Here is a 20,779-nt window from a genome sequence, read left to right as displayed (position 1 = left end):
AAAGCCTGGAATAGTTCTGCAATCTAGATAAATTCTTCTGCAAATAATTTTTTTATTTATTTATGCAGCCTTCATTTCTCATGGGATAGGATTAGAGCTCTCTGTCATTACCGTCGAAACTATGTCCAGTTGTATGCAAATTTTCTGCTGAGGACAGAAGTAGATACTTCTGGATTAAGGAGAATTGAGAGAGATCTTGAACCCAAGGTCATACTCCTTTGGAGGTATACATTATCCTGTCCCTTAATTCATTGTTTGATGCAAATTCTTAATTTTCTAAATTCTGCAAAATTTCTTTTTTTCTTATCAGATTACTGGCACATGCAAAGGTGGAATCAGTAAAATCAAAGGAAGCTACGCAGATCGAGTCTGATACTAGAAAAACCTGGTTTCCTCTTCGATGGTAGTAAACCCGCTCAGCAATTCATTTTGTCTTCAATGGGTTGTCCGATTTTAAATGACAATAATCCATATTTTAATGGTTCAAATAGTTTGATGCCATCATTATGCTGTCTCTGATTAGGTTTGTCCATGGTGTAGGCGCACCTACAGCCAAGATGTGCAAACCCCCAGCGCTTTGGTGGAAGGAAATGTCGTTGACGAGAAAAAGCTTTCTAAAGAAGAATGGGAGTTGTTAAATAAGCTGTTAAGCTACTATACCGATGATGATGCAAGGATGCCCTCGGGAAATGATGCGCGAAGTCTCATTCGGTTATTGGTTGATGTTTCAATTTTTCACGCTGCTGCTAGAATAGTTAGTATGAATCATACCGAAATACTTTGTGGCAGATTTGATCAACTGCAGGTGACTGCCAAAATGTATAAAAGAACTGTGCACTATGATTTGTCCTTAAAGTTCTATGGTTTGTCGTCACCTGAAGGTTCTCTTATCCAGGTCTGTTTATTAATTTGGTCTTTAATTTTACTTGTCTCGTCGATGGTTTAATATTGAAGATGAATCTTTGTTTCAGAGTGTTAGCAGTGAGAAGAAAGCCAATGCTTTATCAGCTGCTTTTATTCATTTACCAGCAGAGGAAAATGTAGACTGGAAGTTATCAGCAACCATTGCGCCATGCCATGTTACGGTATTGTGTATCACATATCTGGCGTCATGTATTAAATATTGAATTACGAAATGTTAATTTCTATTCGTAGTTAATGCCAGACCTTTGTGATATGATAATAGTGGCACACTCTTAAGTACAAAATTCTAGCAGAACCGGTATTTTATAAACTTGAGTTAGGACCATATTTGGACACTATGTGATGTTTTGGGCCCTATCTGGTCATGGAAGTTTGGTAATGGGCTTTGTGGTTTACATCCAGGTACTGATGAAAAGTTATGAACGCTTTTCTGAGTTCATTAAGAGGAGTAGTGCTGTTAGCCCGAATGTAGCAATTGAAACTGCCACTGCTTTGCAGGTAATTGGCTGAATCTTCATTCTCTATGATGCTAGTTACCGATGAATTTCTTTTGAAAAAAGGATGGAGGTGATCACACAAAGTCGGTGACCCTCCCAGTGAGATAAAAATATATTATCGATTAGTACATGTGGGACCGAAAAGGCTGGCCTGGGCCTTGGATCTGATCTTTTACACCATGCAGCAGTAAATCCCGCAGCTGTTTGTATCACCGTGTCTTTCAATGCTTCCTGTTTGTTCAAGATGACTTTGTTCCTGTGCTGCCATAGTGCCCATAGTGCTGCAAAGGGTCGAACCTGCCCCTCTCGTACCCTAGGACACTATTTTTAATTATTTACCTTATAAGTCAGAATGTGTCATGAATGATTGGCCTGCTTCTAATATTTTTTAGGCCATTTGTATTTCCAATGAGCTCTAGTGGTTTCTTGAGTGTTAATGTTTTAGCTCCTGTTTTCCCTTCTGTTTTTAATATCCATGAAGGAAAAGATAGATCGTCTCCAATAAAATAAAAATTTCCCCATAGCATGCATGTTTTCTGGGGATATACTCGTCCCCCAGTAGCTTCGTGCAGATTAAAAGATGAGTTGGGAATAAAGGTGACTCCGTCCTGTATTTTTTTATTTTATCCGAAATTCAATTTAACAAGTTTTTATTTTTGACTATCTTTCTTGTCAGCAGAAGCCCTATATCCTTTCTGGTAATTTTATTTTCTTCTTTTTATTATTGTAAATGTGGGCCTCAAACATTAGAGGCTCACTTATCTGCTAGCGTACAGACATGGGCCGAGCCCATCTCTTGTATCTCACTGGTTTTAAACCAGTGAAACCCTACGAACCATTGTGAAGGTTTTTTTGTTTCTTGTTCTCTTCTGACTGACATTTTTTTACTTGTTCAACTGCATTATTCATCAATCGGTCTTTGGGCTTCATATTCAGCTTTAGGGGCTCTCTGATATGAATCTTGCTTTAGGAACATATTGGTGAAGGGGGATAGAAGAGAAGAGTAGATCTTCCCCGGGTCGTAGGGTAGAATGGGAATGATTAGAGGGATCAAATGTGGACAAGAACTGATTGGGGACAAGCCACTTGAAGATGCAGAGAAGGGTTGACAATTGAGGGAACAGGATTGTGGAAAACTAGAGAACCAATCAGCAGATGTAGGGATTGGATTGGAGGGGAGCTGGCTGAAGATCCGGTGAGGTGATCGCGGTGGAAAGGGATTGCTGGATGGTCAAGGGAATGGGACTGTGTCAGTGAGCCAATTGCCCAATGTTACCTTGATTCTAGACTCCTTTTCCTAAAGGGAGGGGTACAACCTCAAATGACTAAAATTCCCCTTATGGGCTAAGTTGCCAAAGATACCATAGAGAGTATAGGATTCTACGACTTTCCTTCTTGTTTCCTAGTCCACCTGTGTTCTACATGTCTGTTTTAAATCAAGCAGATGGAGAGAAGAAAATTTACCTTTTGGAAAGAAAAGTTTTGACATTTTTGTTTGCCATTTGGTTGAATAAAACACACTGAGTTTTGTGATTCTTGACCCAAATTGCTTTTGCCCCCTCATTTTCTCTTTCATTTTTTGTCGCCTCTTGTTTGATTATGATTGGCGTGATTGACCTAATTGACTGTTAAACCTTAGCCATTATGGACTCTGCTATAGAAAGAGAACTAATTTGATAGTATTAGAACTATAGGAGAGTGGAACCTTTCATGGGATGTTTGTGTCATATTGTATGCTTGATGTTTGGGGAATTAGGAAGACAATTCTGTAGTGAAAACAATGCATTTTCTGTGGTAATATGATCTTTAGCCTGGGAGTTGGGTTTTTCACTGTCCCTAACTCAATGTTCTTCCCATCTGTTTTGTCTCTCTTCACTGCATTGGCTGATACAGGTAACCCCATTACATGCTTGTATTTTCCAGCTGACTCATTCCTTTTCTATCCATGCATCTGATTTAAATACAGATGAAAATCGAGAAAGTTACTCGCCGAGCGCAAGAACAGTTTCAAATTGTGTTAGAGGAAAAAAACAGGTCTTTCTTATGTTATACAGATGCTTCCATATTTTTAAATTTATTTACTTCTGGAATAAAATTTTTATTCATTTAATTTTTCTTTCATTTTTTCAATTTTTTTACATTATTTCACTTTTACTTGATGTATACCCTCGACAAAAGGAGAAGCTGCATTATCAGCAACCAATTCACTATAAGCATATTCAAATTGGTTATAAGCATATTAAGCGTATTTACTATAAGCATATCACAAGGTGTAGAGGAGTCAAAACTCCACGAACAAAGGGAAGAGACAAGAAGCGACGAGAGCCCGAATGGACGGCCGCAAACGGGAGATGGGTTGGCAGAAAGGGAAGAAGGTCTTGAGAACTCAGATTGTGTACCAACCCTGGGAGATGGATGATATGGCAGGAAGGGTAACAGAAGTTGGAGAAAGTAGCAAAGCAGCGGGCAAGTGCTCCCGGCCAAGCAAAAAGGGAGCGCAAGGTCCAGAAAGCCTTGTATACAAGCGCAAAAAACTAGGCGTCCATCACGAGTGAAGAATCGCTGTGTATGAAAGGGCCGGCAAAAGGGGACGATTGCTAATAGCAGCAGAGATTCTGACGAGAAACAACACCAAGACAGAGCGTGGGGTGAAGGGGGAAGCCAAGTCTCGGGGGAAAAAATAGGAGACAATGGGACTGTCCAGCAGGAGGATCACAGAGGCCGACAAACGTCGAAAGAACATCAAAGAAGATGCTCTGAAGAATCCCCGTGCTAGAGTGATGGCGTCAACAGTGGCACTGAAAGTGACACCGTGCAACGAAGGGGGCGAAGAAGGTTTACCACGAAGTGCATCTCATGGAATGTCAAAGGTCTTCGAGACGAAGGCAGGCGACGGGTGGTGGGAGGTTATTTGAGAGAGGGGGGGCTTTAGTGGCATGCTTACAGGAAACGATGATGGAATACTGTGAGCCTAAGGAATGGAACACAATGGGTCGAGGCTTCCTGGAGGGTTTTTTGGCGGTCAATGCGGTGGGACGGTCCGGTGGAGTGGTGGTAGCATGGAACAAGGCCATGTTCTCAAAAGTGGCTACGTGGACAGGGCAGTTTACCGCAGTAGTCAAATTGAAGCGCATGAGCGACAACATCAAAATGGTCATAGCCTCTATATACGGCCCAGAAAATGCCCAACGTAGAAGGGAACTATGGAGGGAGATGGCCGAGTTAACAAACACTTTCAATAGGTGCCCCATGTTGTTGGGTGGCGACTTCAACGTGACATTAGAGGCTAAGGATCCACTAAATGAAGCCGGAGGGAGAGACATAGACTCGAAAGACTTTTGGGATTTCATTACAAAGACATCACTACAAGAAATGGGGCCTTCTGACTGCATATATATGTGGAAAAGCGCAACGGGACCACACATGATGTTGCATCTGGACTGGTTTCTATGCTCTGTTGAGCTCGCAAAGCGATTTCAACTAGCAGATGTGAGATCACTTCTGCGCCCTCTCTGATCGTACACCAATCATATGGGCCAGAAATGAGACAACCAGGAGACCCACCTACCTCAAGGTAGACAAATTGTGTTTACAAGAGGTTGGCTTCAAAGAAGAGGTGCAGAAAAAATGGCGCTCACTACCCCGATTATGATCAAAGACAGAAACGTTAACCGCCAAAATATACGATCAAGGAATTGGATCAAGGAATTGGATAACCTGGAGGATACTTGGTACTTGGTAGAAGAAGAAGCAAAGGACGGAAGGAAGTGGAGGGTTGTGGTCGCAGAGGAAGACAAGAGGTTCGAGATGGACTGGAGAGAAAGGTCTAGTCAAGCATGGCTACAAGTAGGGGACACAAACACGAGATTCTTCCATATAGCAGCAAAGAAGAGGCAACAGCTGAACTACATTCAGAAACTGAAGGTGGAAATCCAGGAGCTTGTCGGATCACAGTTGATGGGTCTAGGGAATGGCAGTCCAATATCCGTCAGATATCCGGTTTCAGACATCCGATATCCGATATTGGGAAAAAATAAGGACGGTGTCTGATACCGGATATCAAACGGATGTTGACAGTCATGTGTAAAACGGATATCAAGACAGATATCGAATAGGTAAGGGTGAGGCGGATATCGGATACAGGATATCTGCTTTCGATATCTGGATATCGGAACTGGAATCCGGATATCAATATCCGGTATCAAAAGAAATAATCAATAATGAATTTAGATGTTTAATGTTAATGTCCCCCAAATCTCTTACTTATATTATTTCCTCGTTTCATATAGACGCTTCAAAATTTTCGTTTTCTTCCATATGGGATAATATGATTCGCTGTTTAAACTACGAGTCCTATAATCCCATATGGAAGAAAACAAAACTTCTGAAGTATATATTAAACGAGGTAATAATTAACTTACAATTTCTCTTCTTGCTTCTGAATCCTATTCTCCCATACGGAGGAAAACATAATTTTTTGAATTGTATCATATTTAAAAAGCTGATAACATATTTAGAAATTCTCTCCAAACCGTTGCACAATGACAGCTTCAACGAATAGATGTTTTTTTTTACAACCATTCCATGTTGGATATCAAAATCCAATATCCAACTCTGATATCCAATATCGTCATCCTTCCCGAGAGACGGAGGCGGATGACGACATCAAGATGGATAACGATATATGATATCGGTACTGTTGCAACCGATATCCGATATTGTTATCCAATATCTGGATATCAGTAACAAGGAATATCGGAAATGTGATTTCCGATACCCGATTCAGCATCCGCCCCGATACGGTAATCTAATGTCGGTATTGGGTTAAGCGAACACTTGGTGGGTTGTGCTGTTGCAGAACACTTCCGCTCCTTTCATATGAAGGGAAGATGTAACTGGTGGATGTGGTGCTGTAGGGGAGCACATATGTTTGATCTGATTCACAAAACAAAGTTAATTCATACTTTCTCAAAGGAAGAGGTCAAATAGGCAATTAAAGGATTCAACAACGAAGGGGCACCAGGCTTGTATGGTCTACCGGTGTTCTTCTACAAAGAGTTTTTGGAATTAATGAGGTCAAATGTGATGGCCATGCTTGAAGAATGTCGCGAAGGAGCAACAATATGGGGAGAATTTACATGGCCTACCTGTTTCTCTTACCAAAGCTTCAAGATGCTGAAAGAATCAAGGATTTTATACCAGTTTTGGTATGCAACTTCATTAACTAATTATTGTTGAGGTCTTGGATAACAGATTGAGGGAGGTGATCAGGGAGCTCGTTGGACTCTCCCAATCAGCGTTTATACCAGGCTGCTTGTTGGTCAATAGTGTCGTTGGTGCAAGAGAGATCTTAGCTTCATGGAAAAGGAATGGGACCAGGGGTTTCATGTCGAATGGATAATTATGTCTTGTGAATAGAATGGAGGGGTTTTGTGAAGAAATGGATAATGTTTGTGAAGATATGCTACATTGATTTCCTTTTGTGTTGGTGAAACGGAGGCCAAAAATCAGGCGTATACCGCAAAAGGGGGGGGGTGAGGCAAGGATGCCTACTCTTCTATTCGTCTTTGCGAGGAAAAGGAGGACCAATCAACTACCCAGGCATGTCAGGCCATTTGGCTCCTAAAGGTTCTGCTAAAGATAGATTTTTTGATGGCTCTTACAGTGTAAGAGAGTGGTGAACCACGTCTTCCGCGAGAGTATGTATCCAGACACATCGGCAGCGTGCACTTTATGCACAGGAGGTGACGAAGACTGCAATTTTTATTCTTTTAGTGCCCCTTCGATTGCTTGATTTGGCCCACCAAGGCGTGCTGGTAGTGAATGCGACAAAGAGGACTTCTGGGAGTTCATATGGAGAGGCAGCCCAAGGAAGAGGGAAAAAGGGGCCTGAGCAATGACATTTAGGGGGAGCAAGGTTTCTACAGACGGGCTCGAGGTCGAAGGACTCATAGCATCATGGTCCCCTTGAAGTGAAAACATAAAGAAAAGGGGTAGGCCATGTATGAATAGAGGTTTAGGTTCTTCATGTGTAGCTTTGGGTGGTTACCTCTTTATCGTGTGACCGCCTTAAATCATCTTTCAGGAAAAAACCAGTAGAATATAATTTTTTTGTTAAATTTCAGTTACTCTCCTCAAATCTGTAGTTTGTCATTTGTGGTTTATACAGGTTTGCGCTGGATATTGATTTTGATGCCCCAAAAGTGAGGATCCCTTTGAAGGAAGCTGGATTTACCAATAATGAAGACTTCTTTTTGGACTTTGGCCATTTTACATTGCGCGCGAGAGTGAGTTTGATTCTTCAAGTTTATTTTCTAGTAAAATGATGAATAATTATCCAACAAGATTCTCTTTCAGGATCATGAACGGGAAGAAGGAAGACAGAGTCTGTATTCTCGTTTCTACATAACAGTCAGGGATATTGCTGCTTTCTTCATGGATGGAAATTCCAACAGTGGAAGCCCAGCCCCCCTGCGTCCTTCTGCTGAGCGTTATCCACTTCAAGAAGATCACAGAGAATTATACTCTCTCATTGATCGATGTGGCATGTCAATCGTTGTTGACATGGTATTTTTTTCTTTAATTTAGAATTTTTTGAATGGGCTAACTGCTAGTTTTTTTAAGCTTTTTTATGCTCCTGTCTTAGTTTTAGATGCTTTCCTTCTTTGCTTGTCAGGCTTTTCCAATCCAGGGTAGAGCAGTCTACACTATTGTGATTGCCGCAGTCTGGCTGAATTATCTGTCAACAGATGCTTTTATTCGTTTTTCTTTTTACATATTTTTAGTTTACTATATTTTATTCCATATTACAAACATGCTTTTCTAAGATCTGATTTAGGGAAATCCGGATGTGTTTCTCCTGAGTGAGATATCACATTGGTTGCTGAAAGAATTTTAACGACATGGATCTGCTTCTTGAATTCAAGAATTTCCAATTATAGTTATGTTCCAAGATAGCACTAGACAATTCACAATCTCACTCCTCGCCATAAACACAATTTAATGAAACCTAAGGAAGTTTATGTGGGTTTAGCCCCTTCCGACTTCCTTTGGAGTCACTGTCTCCCTCTCAATTCTTGATTTCTTCAATTGACGTGGTTTGAAGGTCAGTGGCTTTGATACCGGTTAAGCTGTACAAAAAGTGTATTGATGAAATCTAATACTGCCAAACCAAAATTCTCAATGTACCTTCTGTAACTAAAAGTCCACAGGATGCAGGGAACAGAATTTATGAAGCTGAGAGGATAAAGGGAAGAATATTTCAATATTGAATCAATCAAGTCTCTTCTGGTTCTGGAGGATCTCACATGATTTAGCCCAAGCTGCCACAGCAACCTATTCAGGAAACACCTGAGCCTTTCTGCGTCCTTTCCTGCCCTTTTGCTGTTACTATTCCTTGGGTTTATTTGAAACTTGACATACCTATTAAGGGTTGCAGACTCCATTGTTTGTCGTGAATCCCTTAAATCTCTGATAAGAAATCGGACTCTTAGCAGATATGGTTTTGAAGTAGATTTGGCGCTAGTGGCTCAATGAAACCTCAAAGACTGGATTTTCTAAGGGTCAAAGGGCGAAAGCTTGAGTATTAATAGGAGAATAGATTCATAGCATAGTTACTCAAATAAAATAGGAATGGATATTTAATTTAGAAATAAAATGTCAATTTATGGCTCCGGGAATTTGTGTGCTGACCTCAAAATACTTTGAATGATTTAGTTCTCTCATACAAATCTTACTCTGTTGGCATTTCTAGATGTGCAAACAAGCTCTACTAGTTTATCTACTTACAGAGGTATTGATCTAGAGGAATGTCATTTTCTTTTCACTAAGAATGTAATGATATATATTCATGCGTCTAATTATAGAATCGTAAAGTTATCAGAGTGTTGTCATGTTATTTTTCATTTCCTTTTATTACATGAAAAATAGTATTCAATTTTTCATGTACGAATAAAATTTTGATAATGCTATTTTATTATTAAAATTTCCATTTCTGAGGATATGCTGTATGAAATTGACATCTGCAGATAAAGATAGCACACCCAAGATATCCATCCACTCGGGTTTCAATGCAAGTGCCTGCCTTTAACATACATTTTTCACCAGAGAGATATTACAGACTGATTAATTTGCTTGGTATGCTCAACGATTCACGGGAAACTGAGCCTCTAACAACTGACACATGTGTCGACTCTTCTACGCCATGGTATCCTGCAGACCTTTCAGCGAATGCGAGAATCCTTGTTTGGAGAGTATGTCTTTGCCACTTTTCTGCTGTCGAAAAACATAGTTTGTACTAATGGTTCTTTTACCCAGGGAATTGGAAACAGTTTAGCTGAATGGAAATCTTGTTTTGTTGTATTATCTGGCTTATACCTTTACATTTTGGAGTCTGAGTCATCACAAAGCTACCAAAGATGCACGAGGTAGATGAGCTTGAATATCTCTGTTTTTGGAAGTTGTGCTTTGAAAGTTGGACTGATATCATCGTAACTATGTTTAGCATGGGGGGAAGACAGGTTTTTGAAGTTTCCCCTAGTAGTGTTGGGGGATCCTTATTCTCAATTGCTGTTGGTTCAAGAGGAACGGACATGCAAAAGGTTAGTTATCAGTTTATTTACCAGAAAAAATAAATGTCCAATCATGGTTCACCTTATTCTAGTTCTCATAAAAAATTTAGTGTATATCTCTGCTTGGACCATATGTGAGTGTCACATAGATTTGTGAGGCACAAAGCTTTTATTCTACGTTTTGTTTCTTCTGTTATCTTATAAGCTCATAGTGGTTTCCGAGGGAGTGAAGGTAGGAGAGAGGACTGTTTTGGTCAACTGTGTATTTCACGTTTATGGATATTATTAAATTTGGGTTGTTCACCTCACAGGTGATCTTCCTTCTTTTATTTTAAAAATGTTATTAAATACAAAGTCTTGTAGTTTTGAAGAAAAATGGAAATTGTAATAAATTCAAAACTAGTTTCATTGTCGGGATGTGCCCGTCGTCACTCAAACTGCTTGGGCTCACTCCAAGGACTTCTCAAGTACTCCATGGTTTCCGAAGGTTCATCTCCCAGCTATGAATGCATTCTGTATATTGTAAATTATTAGTCTTCAGTATGTCTTGTTTCCTTAAATACCTTTTTTCTTAATAGTTGGAACGACGTATTTTGTTTGGCAAAGTGTGTATATTCTACCAAAAATTTTTGTATATGTTCTTGACCTTTTCATTCAATTTTTTCCTTCCTATTAATAAGTTAAAATTTAATCTGCCCTCTGAATTGAATGGTGAATTTGTTTTATTTTAAATTTCTCATTTTCGTAGTTTGTTATGAGGAGTCTGGGTCTTCCTGCTATTACTTGCATAGTTTCTCTTTTCAGGCCTTGGAATCATCGAACACGCTGATAATAGAGTTCCACGGGGATACAGATAAGGCAACTTGGCTTAAGGAACTCGTCCAAGCTACTTACAGAGCTTCAGTGCGTGTTATTTTTATAAATGTTAATTTATCAGGGGTATTGGTATTGAAGTTTCAAGTACACAGGCACCACCTGCGATTGACATCTTGGGAGACAACTTACTGGGTGATGGGGAATCTTCTGGGACTCCGACCTTGAACCTAGGGAATCCAGACCTTGTAATTAGTGGAGCTTTGCTTGAGACTAGCCTTTCCATTTATGGATCGGTAAGCTGTTGATGCTTTATCTGTCTTTTATTCTTTTCGGATCTAAACCAAAAAAAGTAATATTGTGTGTGGCAACTTTTTATGATGTAATGACATGATGTTTGACCACCATTGCAGGTGGATAAGTCTAAAAGTACAGTTGAAGAAATAATTCTTGAGGTCCTTGCTGTGGGAGGAAAGGTAATTGATAGCTTCATGATTCCGCTTGTTATTCTACATTTCATTTCCTTATCCCTAACTTGTCTAAAAGTTTTACATTATTGTACTGTAGCCTTGTGAGATCCGAGAAAAGTCCATCGTGTTTTAGTGGGATCTCATGTGGATAATCCATATGCTACCTTTTAGTCGCTTTCTTGACGGTGATTGGACCTATGTATAATTTAATTCTGTATTTATAATTTCGTCCTGTATGAGTAGAGGTTTAGGACTCTTCATATGAACCGTTGGGTGGTTACCACTTTGTACGGTGACCGCTATAAATCATCTTTTAGAAAAAAGATTCTGTTCTGAAATGATTGAGTAGAAAAATAGTGATGTAGTTGGAATAGCCACAATTTATGCTAATTTGAATTAGTAACCACTTGAAAGACCTATCTACAACATAGCATCTGATGTTTTGTATCTTTTATTTTTACTTGGATAGGAATCTAAGCAATGACACTGCACTAGTCCGCTTGTCAGCAAATTTTTTTTGAAAATACTTGTCAGCATTTTTGAGCGAAGTAAACATTACAAGATGCAGGTTGGGGAAAAAAACCTATTTGACTTCTCCTCTCTCAAATGTGTAGATATTCAAAGAACCTTGTTCTTGAAAATTTTATGATAATGGCCACAGACAATCTACAATAATCCCATCGAGAAGAAGCAAATTCCGAGTTCATCAAGAACAGTCTGGTGGCAGCAGCCACTTCCTGCGACTGACTCCCCACCTCATCAAATTATGGAGGTTCCTTCCCTCATAAACCTAAATGAGCCACCTTTTTCCCACTCATGCCTGTCTACCATAGCATACAGATATCCCTTCTTATGCCCGATTGACAGCATGGGGTTCCCAGGTCATATCTGTTTGCAAACAGAAGAAGATTCTTTCCTCGTAAAGAAGAGTGACAAAAAAATTACATCATTAAGTGAAAATGTATGACTAAGATAAGCTTCCTAATGATACTTGTTCTGTCCACTCATGCAAGTTTAATGATAATGGTTATAATAATGAGTGGTGAATTACCTTCACATGGAGAACATATCAACTTTTTGATATCCTTTTACCTTTAAGTAAAACAAAATTCCCGTGAGTAATAATCTTGACTCCTAAATTTTTCCCGGATTGTTGCATTGTGGCAGGTTAATCTTGTGCGCTCTGAGGCTGAGCTCTCAGTGAAAATGAAGCTTCATTCTTTGAAAATAAAAGATGAACTTCAAGCTTGTCTTTCTGGGCATCCCCAGTTCCTAGCTTGTTCTACTTTAAAGGATAATATCAATAGGCAGGGGTCTCTCGGCCTCCAACACCATGACAGGGTGTTCAGCAATTTCCTTCTTGAGGAAGGTGAGAGTTTTGGGGATGCATTGTCTGATTTTGTAACTACCTCTGACTTGAGTCCGAGAATGTGTGGGAGTGAAGTAGGTGACATGTGGTATGGTATGGATTTTACTGAATTTTCAATTGAAGAGAAGGAATGGGCAAAAGGGAAAACGCCAAGAGAGATTTTTTATGAGGCGCAAGATGAGACACTTGCTGATTTCATTGCTGTTTCTTTTCTGACACGTAGCGCAGATTCCCCCAAGTATGATGACATTGATACAAGGGTATGTGCATGAATTTATTCAATTCTTATCATTTAGAGGTTCATGATGGTTGATGTTTTATCTATTACTGTGCTTCCTCTTCTCTTGTTTCAGATGACAGTTTGCATGTCAAAGTTAGACTTCTTTTGCAACAGACCCACTCTGCTTGCTTTGATTGAATTTGGTGTAGATATGAGTTACGTGAACTTGGTGGGGGCCACAGGACCTGAAACCAACATTTCAGAAGCTTCTTCTTCCAATAAAAAAGGAAGCATGGGAGAAAATGGCTACCATGTCATCAAGGGCCTTTTGGGTCATGGCAAGGGGCGTGTTGTATTTGATCTATCTATGGACGTTGGTAGCGTTTGTATTTATCTTAATAATGAGGATGGCTCGAAATTGGCAATGTTTGCGCAAGAATGTTTTCTTCTGAACATTAAGGTTAGGAGCTTTCTGTCTTTAATCTGGTTGCACTTTTTTCAAGAAACACTTCCAAATCTAATTCTCATTTTTGGCTTTTTTCTGGATCAGGTGCATCCAAATTCCTTTTATATTGAAGGTAGGCTGGGAAATTTAAGAATCCGTGACCTGTCTCCTGGTATAGAACACACTTGGGGTTGGCTTTGCGACCTTCGTAATCAAGAAGTTGAATCTCTTGTTAAGGTCCTTTTTTTCTTTTAGTAGTATTCTGTTTCTTTACTATGATGATCTTAATTTCATCATTTCATTATTTTATGGGGTTTACATTATCTATCATATTTTTCATTGGTGTTCTGACTCCAAGAGAATCATTTTTACTAAAACGTTTCAACTGGATTTAATGTAGCACCTCATGTTCTGGTATTGCCTACCTTTAGTTTTTTGCTAAAAATCTTAAATTTGGTTCTATAAAGAAACTTTTGGAAACTCCTTCTCCGTAACATCCTCTCTGAAAACCTATGATCTTTTTTTGAAACATGAATGAAAGCATATATCATGTTCAACAATTGTTTCAAATCTGTTTTTTAAATGTCCAAACTTTCTATGGCCAATTAATTGTTTTTGCGTTTCAATTATCAGGTTACGTTGCAGTCCTATAGTATCACAGATGACGATTACAAAGGATATGATTACAGTTTGGATGGTCAACTTTCCGAAGTACAGATTGTATTTCTTAATCGATTTGTTCAGGAGGTGGGCCTTCACCCTGACCTTCATCTACTTATCGATTTAGTTTCAACCATGTTCTTCTTTCTCTTCTTACATAGCTTAGAATATTGTCATTTAACTATTAACTTGTTGCCACAATCTATTTAGTTTCAACCATGTTTTACTTTGTCTTCTTACCCAGCTTAGAATCATGTCATTTTACTATTAACTTTAGCTACAATCATTACGTGGAACAATTAGTCATGAATCTGAATGTCCGATAATCATACAGATAACCACATACTTTCTGGAGCTTGGTACACCGCGCAGTGAGGAAGCTGTCAAGCTTGTTGATAAAGTTGGGAATTTTGAGTGGCTAATTCAGAAGTATGAGATTGAGGGAGCCTCCTCTATCAAACTGGATTTGTCTCTTCATACCCCCATAATCATCATTCCTGGTCATTCCTCAAGCAGAGAGTATGCACTGTTTTCGACATGCCTGACATTTTATTTGAGAAGTTTCTTTTCTAGCATGTGCCACCCCATTCATTTTCTCTGTATCATTTAAAGAATTCTAATTTGATCCTTCCATGTCTGGTAATTCTAGAGGAGCTAGTAATGAGCTGGGTTTTACTTGATGCCAAATTGTGTCCGAAAAAATAAGAAATAGCATTCTCATGTGATACCCAATTCACAATTCTAGTGAAGTCAAGGGTTTGCATAGTTATAATCTCATGGTTGTTTTCAAACATGATTGAGGAATTTCGCTCTTGATAGATGCATAAATGGGGAATTGTACATTGGGAGTACTTAGATGCGTCAATGGGGAATAAAGTTACCCTGATGCAGAGATCTTCATCTTCCTTAAGGCTGTAATAATTTTTTGTACACGTTCATACTTGCTTTTGTTTTTGAAAAGTGATTTAAGGCGGTCAACCGACAAAGCGGTAACCACCCGGAGTTACATGTGGAGATAATTAAACTCTCCTCATCACCTGGCCAACACCTCTCTACACTGATTACCCCTCTAGCGAATGAGGATGCCATGAGACCCTCGACCTCGTGGGCTAGCTCATCCTTTGACACCTTGCCCCCCTAAATACTAAATCATTTCGGTGTAGCCATATCGCCCAGAGTGCTGTCAACGCTCGACCTCCATCTTCCCTCCTCCTAGGGCCCCCTTGCCTTATGAACTCCCAAAAAACCTCCTCTGACGTCACGTTTTGCGCCAAATGCACTTGGGTAGCCCAGATCGAACTGGCGACTGGGCACTCAAAGAATAGATGGTTGCAGTGTTCGCCACCATTTGTGCATAGAGCGCACGTCGCAGAGGTATCAGGATACATCCTCCAACGGAAGACATGTGTCACCAACCTCTTGCATAGTAAGAGCCAACCAAAGATCTTAACCGTTAATGGAATGTTGAGGCGCCAAATGGCCCGACATGCCTGGATTGTTGATTGATCCTCCATTCCTGGCATAGCTTCATGTAGACCTTCCAAACAGAAAAAGGAGCGTCTGTCCAAGTCCATCTGTCTTGTTCGCCATGTCTTCGCCGACACTGAAACAAAGCTTGCTGCATGCCTAAGAAGTATGCCACCCTTTGATCTGAGAGAGAACCTTCTACCGCTGGATTCCATATGTTGTCCCAACATACTGCCACTATGGCATCGGGGCATCTGGCCAGCACATAGAGCCGAGGGAATGTCTCCCTCAAAGGGCCGTCTGAAGACCATGGGATCTCTCCAGAAGCGAAATAGGGAGTCATCGCCAAGTCGGGCTGTGAAAAAGTCTTCAACTTGGGGGAAAATCTGTCTAAGGCCCTGCCAGAAAGGCAGTGTTCCTCTACCTGGGGTTGCTTTCTTTTAAACTCTGAGCATAGCTGTCGCTCAAAATTTGGATGGCTAGGTCTTCAGACAATATCCCATGCCACCAGTACAAGCCCTCGACCCTCGTTAAGCCCAGCGCCTTTCCACAGGAAACGATGCATCAGGCCTCCGAGCCTCTGACCAATTCCTGCTGGCATCTTGAACACCGAGAGGTGGAAGATGGGAATTGATGACAGGACCAACCTCACTTGCTCTAGTCAACCTCCTCTGGACAGCACCCTAGCTTGCCAGCCTTCTAGTCATCTATCGACCTTCTCTACCACCGGCTGCCAATCTACCTTTGTCATCCTTCCTGCGGTCAGTGGCAGGCCCAAGTATCTCATAGGTAGGTTTCCAAGTGGTGTACCAAATGCCTCTGTGCATTGTAACGCCTCCTCCTGAGAGACGCTGCTACCCACAAAAGCTGATTTAGCCCGATTGATTTGTAGGCCAGAGAAGTCTGCAAATAGATCTAGTAAGGTGGACAAGTTTTTTGCCTCCTCCACCGAGCCTTCAACAAAAAAAATGGTGTCATCTGCGTATTGCAGTGGCGGAATACCCTTGGGGTGATTTGCTGTTTGATATCCTTTTAAGAGACGGTGGGAGCTTGTTATGTTGGCGCAAGTGGTGAACGCACCTCCCGCTAGGACAAAAAGTAAGGGGGCAAGCAGGCAACCTTGCCTTACACCCCTTTGCAGTTGTATATGCCCTCCTTCTGGCCTCCCATTCACCAACAGTGAGAATGAGTGTGAAGTTATGCATCTCTTTACCCACGTGATCCATTCCTTCGGGAAGGCCCTTCTCTTCATTGATGCCCAAAGAAAACCCCAATCTAGCATGTCGTATGCTTTGGCGAAGTCAACTTTCCACATGAACGCCTTGGTCCCATGTCTCTTCCATGAAGCTAGTATCTCTCCCCCTGAGACTGCGCTATCCACTAGTAAGCGGCCCTGTATGAATGCTGATTAGGAGGGCTTGACTAGCTCTCCGATCACTACTCTCAGCCTGTTCGCCAAGACCTTTGCAATAATTAGGTAGATGGAGTTGGATAGCGAGATTGGTCTGAAATACTCGATTTTATCTGTGCCTTGTATCTTTGGTAGTAGAAAAAGGTATGCCTGGTTGATTCTCTCCATGCTGCCCGTCCCTTGGCAAAATTCTTCAAGCGTGGCCATCACAATCGGTCTCACCAATTCTTAAAAATCTTTGTAAAAGAATACTGGCAAACCATCTGGGCCTGGCGCCCCTTCGCCATTGAGTCCTTTAATTGCCTCCTTGACCTCCTCTGAGAAAGGGCGGATCAAATCTACCTTGTGAACCGGATTCAACATTCGTGCACCCTTACCACACCACACCCACTGGATACGCCGTCCTTTTTTGTAAAACGAGCAGAAGTGTTCTGCAGCAGCACTACCCACCATTTGTGGTCCGACACGTTCCTGGCCTCCCTCCTTCAGCTTTTGAATGATGTTTATCGTTCTTCTCCCTGTTGTGGAAGAGAAGAGGAAGATAATGACATACTCATAACTGAGTACATAGGTGGGTATGTATACCCTAAGAGAGAGAGGGATAGATGGGCTAATGGGCTTATAGAATAGGGCCCATTAGCCCATAGTAGCTAGTCTCTCACTAACACCCCCCCGCAAGCGAAGTATGGATATCTTCCATGCCGAGCTTGGAGACGGCACGTTGAAGAAGTGGGCGGAAGAGGCCCTTAGTGAGGACGTCCGCTGCCTGGTCGGCGGAGGCAACAAAATCAAGGTCAAAGATCCCTTCGTCGACTCGCTCCTTGAAGAAGTAGCGGTTGCGCTCCATGTGCTTGATACGTCCCTGTTGTCCAGGGTTCTTGGCCAACGCAATCGTCGACTTGTTGTCGCAGTAGAAGTGAATCGGGCCGGCGTACTCCACGCGGAGATCGTGAAGGATGCCATAGATCCACTGGCCCTCAGAGGCCCCATCGGCGAGTGCGCGGTACTCGGCTTCGGCACTAGAACGGGACACTTTGTCCTGTTTGCTGCTTTTCCAGCTGACAAGACTGCCAAAAACAAACGTGCAGTAGCCCGTGGTAGACCGATGATCCACAACGGAACCGGCGAAGTCAGCATCAGTGTATACTTTGACGGTCCCGTCAGTACTGCGAGGGAAGAGCAGGCCATTGCCGGGGCAGCCCTTCAGGTACGCAAGAACCCGGTGGGCGGCCTGACGGTGAACCTCCCGGGGAGAATGCATAAACTGACTGAGCAAGTTGACGGCGAAGGCAATGTCAGGCCGAGTGTGCGTCAAGTAGAGGAGTTTCCCCACCAGTTGCTTATACCGGTGGGAATTCGCCAGTGGTGAATCCTCCCCAACTCACTAACACTCCCGTTAGCAGCAAGATGGAAGAATCTTGTGTTCGCATCCCCTGCCTTTAACCACAGTTGTCTAGACCTTTTTCTCCAGTCCATCTCTAGCTTCTCGTCTTCGTCGCCGACCACACCCCACCATTTTCTTCGCTCATGGGCTTCATCTTCTTCCGGAAATCGAGTATCATCCATGTCATCCAAAAATTTGATCCTATGCAAGGCCTCTTTTCTGGATTGCCTTCTGTTCTCGTGGATGCGCTTACGGACCTCCACAAGGTGGTGCCTCAGCCCATGAATTCTTGCTGCAAGTGTTTCCATTTCGGATCTGAGTTGGGTCTTTGCTGACCACTTTCTCGCTATATCTTCTTTGAACCCAGCCTCTTGTAGCCACGACTTGTTGAGCTTGAAATAGGTGGGCCTTCTGATTGCTTCGTTTCCAGCTCATACAATGGGGGTATGATCTGATAGTGTCCTTGGGAGAGATCTTACGTCTACCAATGGGAATCGTTATGCCAGCTCCACTGAACATAAAAATTGGTCTAATCTCGACATCCTGTTATGGCTCATTGTGCTTCTCCATGTATATGTGCAGTTGATGGGTCCCATTTCGTGGAGTAATGACTCCAAAATGAAGGCCCAAAAAGCCTCTGAATCGACGTCTCTCCCTCCCGCTCCGTTCGGTCGGTCCCGCGCTTCCAATGTCACAGTAAAGTCGCCTCCTATGAGTAACGGGCACCCTTGGAAGGTGCCCACTAGATCGGCCAACTCTCTCCATAGGTTGTTTCTCCGTGAGACACTGGTTGGACCATAGACCGAGGCTACGACCATTTTAAAATTGTCATTCATGCATTTAAGTTTGACTGCCGCATCAAACTGACCCGTCCATGTGTCTATTTTTGAAAATAATTCGCTTATTCCATGCCACCACGACAACCCCTGACCTCCCTATAGCATTAACCACCAAAAAACCTTCAAGAAAGGCCCTCCCCCTGTATTCCACTCCCTTGACTCACACTTTTCAAGCATGGTTTCCTGTAGGCATGCCACGGTGGCTCCCGATTCTCTCAGGTACCTTCCCACTACTCCACGCCTATTTTCGTCGCAGAGTCCACGAACGTTTCATGAGATACACTTCATGGGGAACGATCTTCACCCCCGTTATTGCCATGTGCCAGCTTTGGTCTGACCTTCAGTGCGATATCTTTAGCTCTGTGGTTTATCACAGGGTCCTCCATCACTGTTTGTTTCCAAGCAGGCTCTGTGGAGTCGCAATTGGGAGTGTCTTCCGTGACTGTTTGATTGCCCACTGAGACTGCTGCAGCACAGTTGGGAGGGGCCTTCGTGGTCTTTTGTTCCATAGCCGGCTCTAGTGCGGCGCTGTTGGGAGAGTTCACTGCAGTTATTGATTCATTAGCCGGCTCTGCTGCAGCACTACAGGGAGGACAGAGGATCTCTTTGCATTTACCCTGGGGTTCGGCTGCCCCTCTCAATCCTTGGTCCTCTCGATTGCTACCTCTGGCCTTGTATTCGGCTGCTAACAGCAGTCGGCCACTTTTCCCGGCCTTTGCCCATGCAGCTATTCTCCGCTCATGGTGGATGCCCAACTTCTAACGTTTGTGTACAAGCGGTTCTCTACCTTAGTGAACCTTTTTGCATAGCCGTGGGCACTGACTTACAGTTTTGTTGTTTCCTTCACTAACTGTTGCCCTTCTACTTGGTGTGCTTCCTAGCTCCTGCACAATCTCTTGTCTCTTGGGTTCTCCCCCCTTCCCTGTGTCTGCCACGTGTGTCTCATTTGCAGCAGATGCCTGTTGCATCTGGTTTTCCTGCTGTACCTGCATTGTGTCCTCTTTACTGTGTGAGATCCCTTTGGGGTCATACTCCATCCCTGAATTAATTGTTGGTTGCTGTCTCCTCGGCTCTAGGGCGACCTTCTTCGTTCTGGAAACTAACGTCCCCCTGAAGGGAGTTGCTGAGTAGATGGCAATTTTGTAGTGAGTCGAACCCCATAGATTTCTTTTGGGCCCCAAAAGTTAAGGATGGGCGGAGGCATGGTTGCTTGGATGCGCTTGACCTCCACCACCACTATGTTTGGGTCCCCCGACTCCAAGCCATAAGAGAGGATACGTTTGAGAGTGTCTAAATGTCTGACCAAAGCCTCCAGCGCTGGTCTGGTCCGATACCCATTGGGACACCCCGAGCTTCTATAATGTGTGAGTACTGGATCCTCTCGTTGAAATTGCTTGGGAGAACCCAGCGCCATCTCACTAGGCCACCCCCGCTGACTAATTGCTCCCAGCCGATTAGTGATGTATAAGCTGCCATTGATGCTCCCTAAAGAAAGAAACTACCGCTTTCAAGGGTCCATACCTCTGCTTTGGCGAGGGCTGTAACTTTTGTATGGAGACCCTTCTGAACCTCGTTTGTTTTAGAGGAACCTCTCAGGACCTCTCCGATTAGGCAGCCCATCAGGGTTCCCTTGTGGTCTGCCGGTGCTCCATTTTGCCAAATGTTGTCGTCTTTTGGTTGAGGTTGAGGGCCCTTGGAGCCGTGAGTTTT

General features: G+C 42.5%; 1 protein-coding gene across 2 annotated transcripts in view; it reads left to right on the top strand.

Annotated features, from left to right (window-relative positions):
• LOC144705219 (calcium-dependent lipid-binding family protein) overlaps nt 1-20,779 on the top strand; it is an 89,321-nt gene that overhangs the window by 22,535 nt on the left and 46,007 nt on the right. For both annotated transcript variants that reach the window (XM_078577801.1, XM_078577802.1), the window contains 19 exons: nt 69-224; nt 311-403; nt 541-895; nt 972-1,085; nt 1,327-1,422; nt 3,388-3,455; nt 7,591-7,708; nt 7,779-7,988; nt 9,449-9,673; nt 9,738-9,847; nt 9,925-10,021; nt 10,796-10,894; nt 10,960-11,100; nt 11,218-11,280; nt 12,442-12,903; nt 12,997-13,323; nt 13,414-13,545; nt 13,942-14,055; nt 14,303-14,487. In XM_078577801.1, coding sequence (XP_078433927.1) covers nt 69-224; nt 311-403; nt 541-895; nt 972-1,085; nt 1,327-1,422; nt 3,388-3,455; nt 7,591-7,708; nt 7,779-7,988; nt 9,449-9,673; nt 9,738-9,847; nt 9,925-10,021; nt 10,796-10,894; nt 10,960-11,100; nt 11,218-11,280; nt 12,442-12,903; nt 12,997-13,323; nt 13,414-13,545; nt 13,942-14,055; nt 14,303-14,487 — 3,165 coding nt within the window. The remainder of the gene's footprint in view (nt 1-68; nt 225-310; nt 404-540; nt 896-971; nt 1,086-1,326; nt 1,423-3,387; nt 3,456-7,590; nt 7,709-7,778; nt 7,989-9,448; nt 9,674-9,737; nt 9,848-9,924; nt 10,022-10,795; nt 10,895-10,959; nt 11,101-11,217; nt 11,281-12,441; nt 12,904-12,996; nt 13,324-13,413; nt 13,546-13,941; nt 14,056-14,302; nt 14,488-20,779) is intronic.

Source organism: Wolffia australiana, chromosome 7 (genome assembly GCF_029677425.1).
Source record: "Wolffia australiana isolate 7733 chromosome 7, ASM2967742v1".
In the NCBI taxonomy this organism is placed as follows: domain Eukaryota; kingdom Viridiplantae; phylum Streptophyta; class Magnoliopsida; order Alismatales; family Araceae; genus Wolffia; species Wolffia australiana.
The sequence above is the reverse complement of the archived record's forward strand: the minus strand, read 5'-3'. Positions and strand labels throughout refer to the sequence as shown.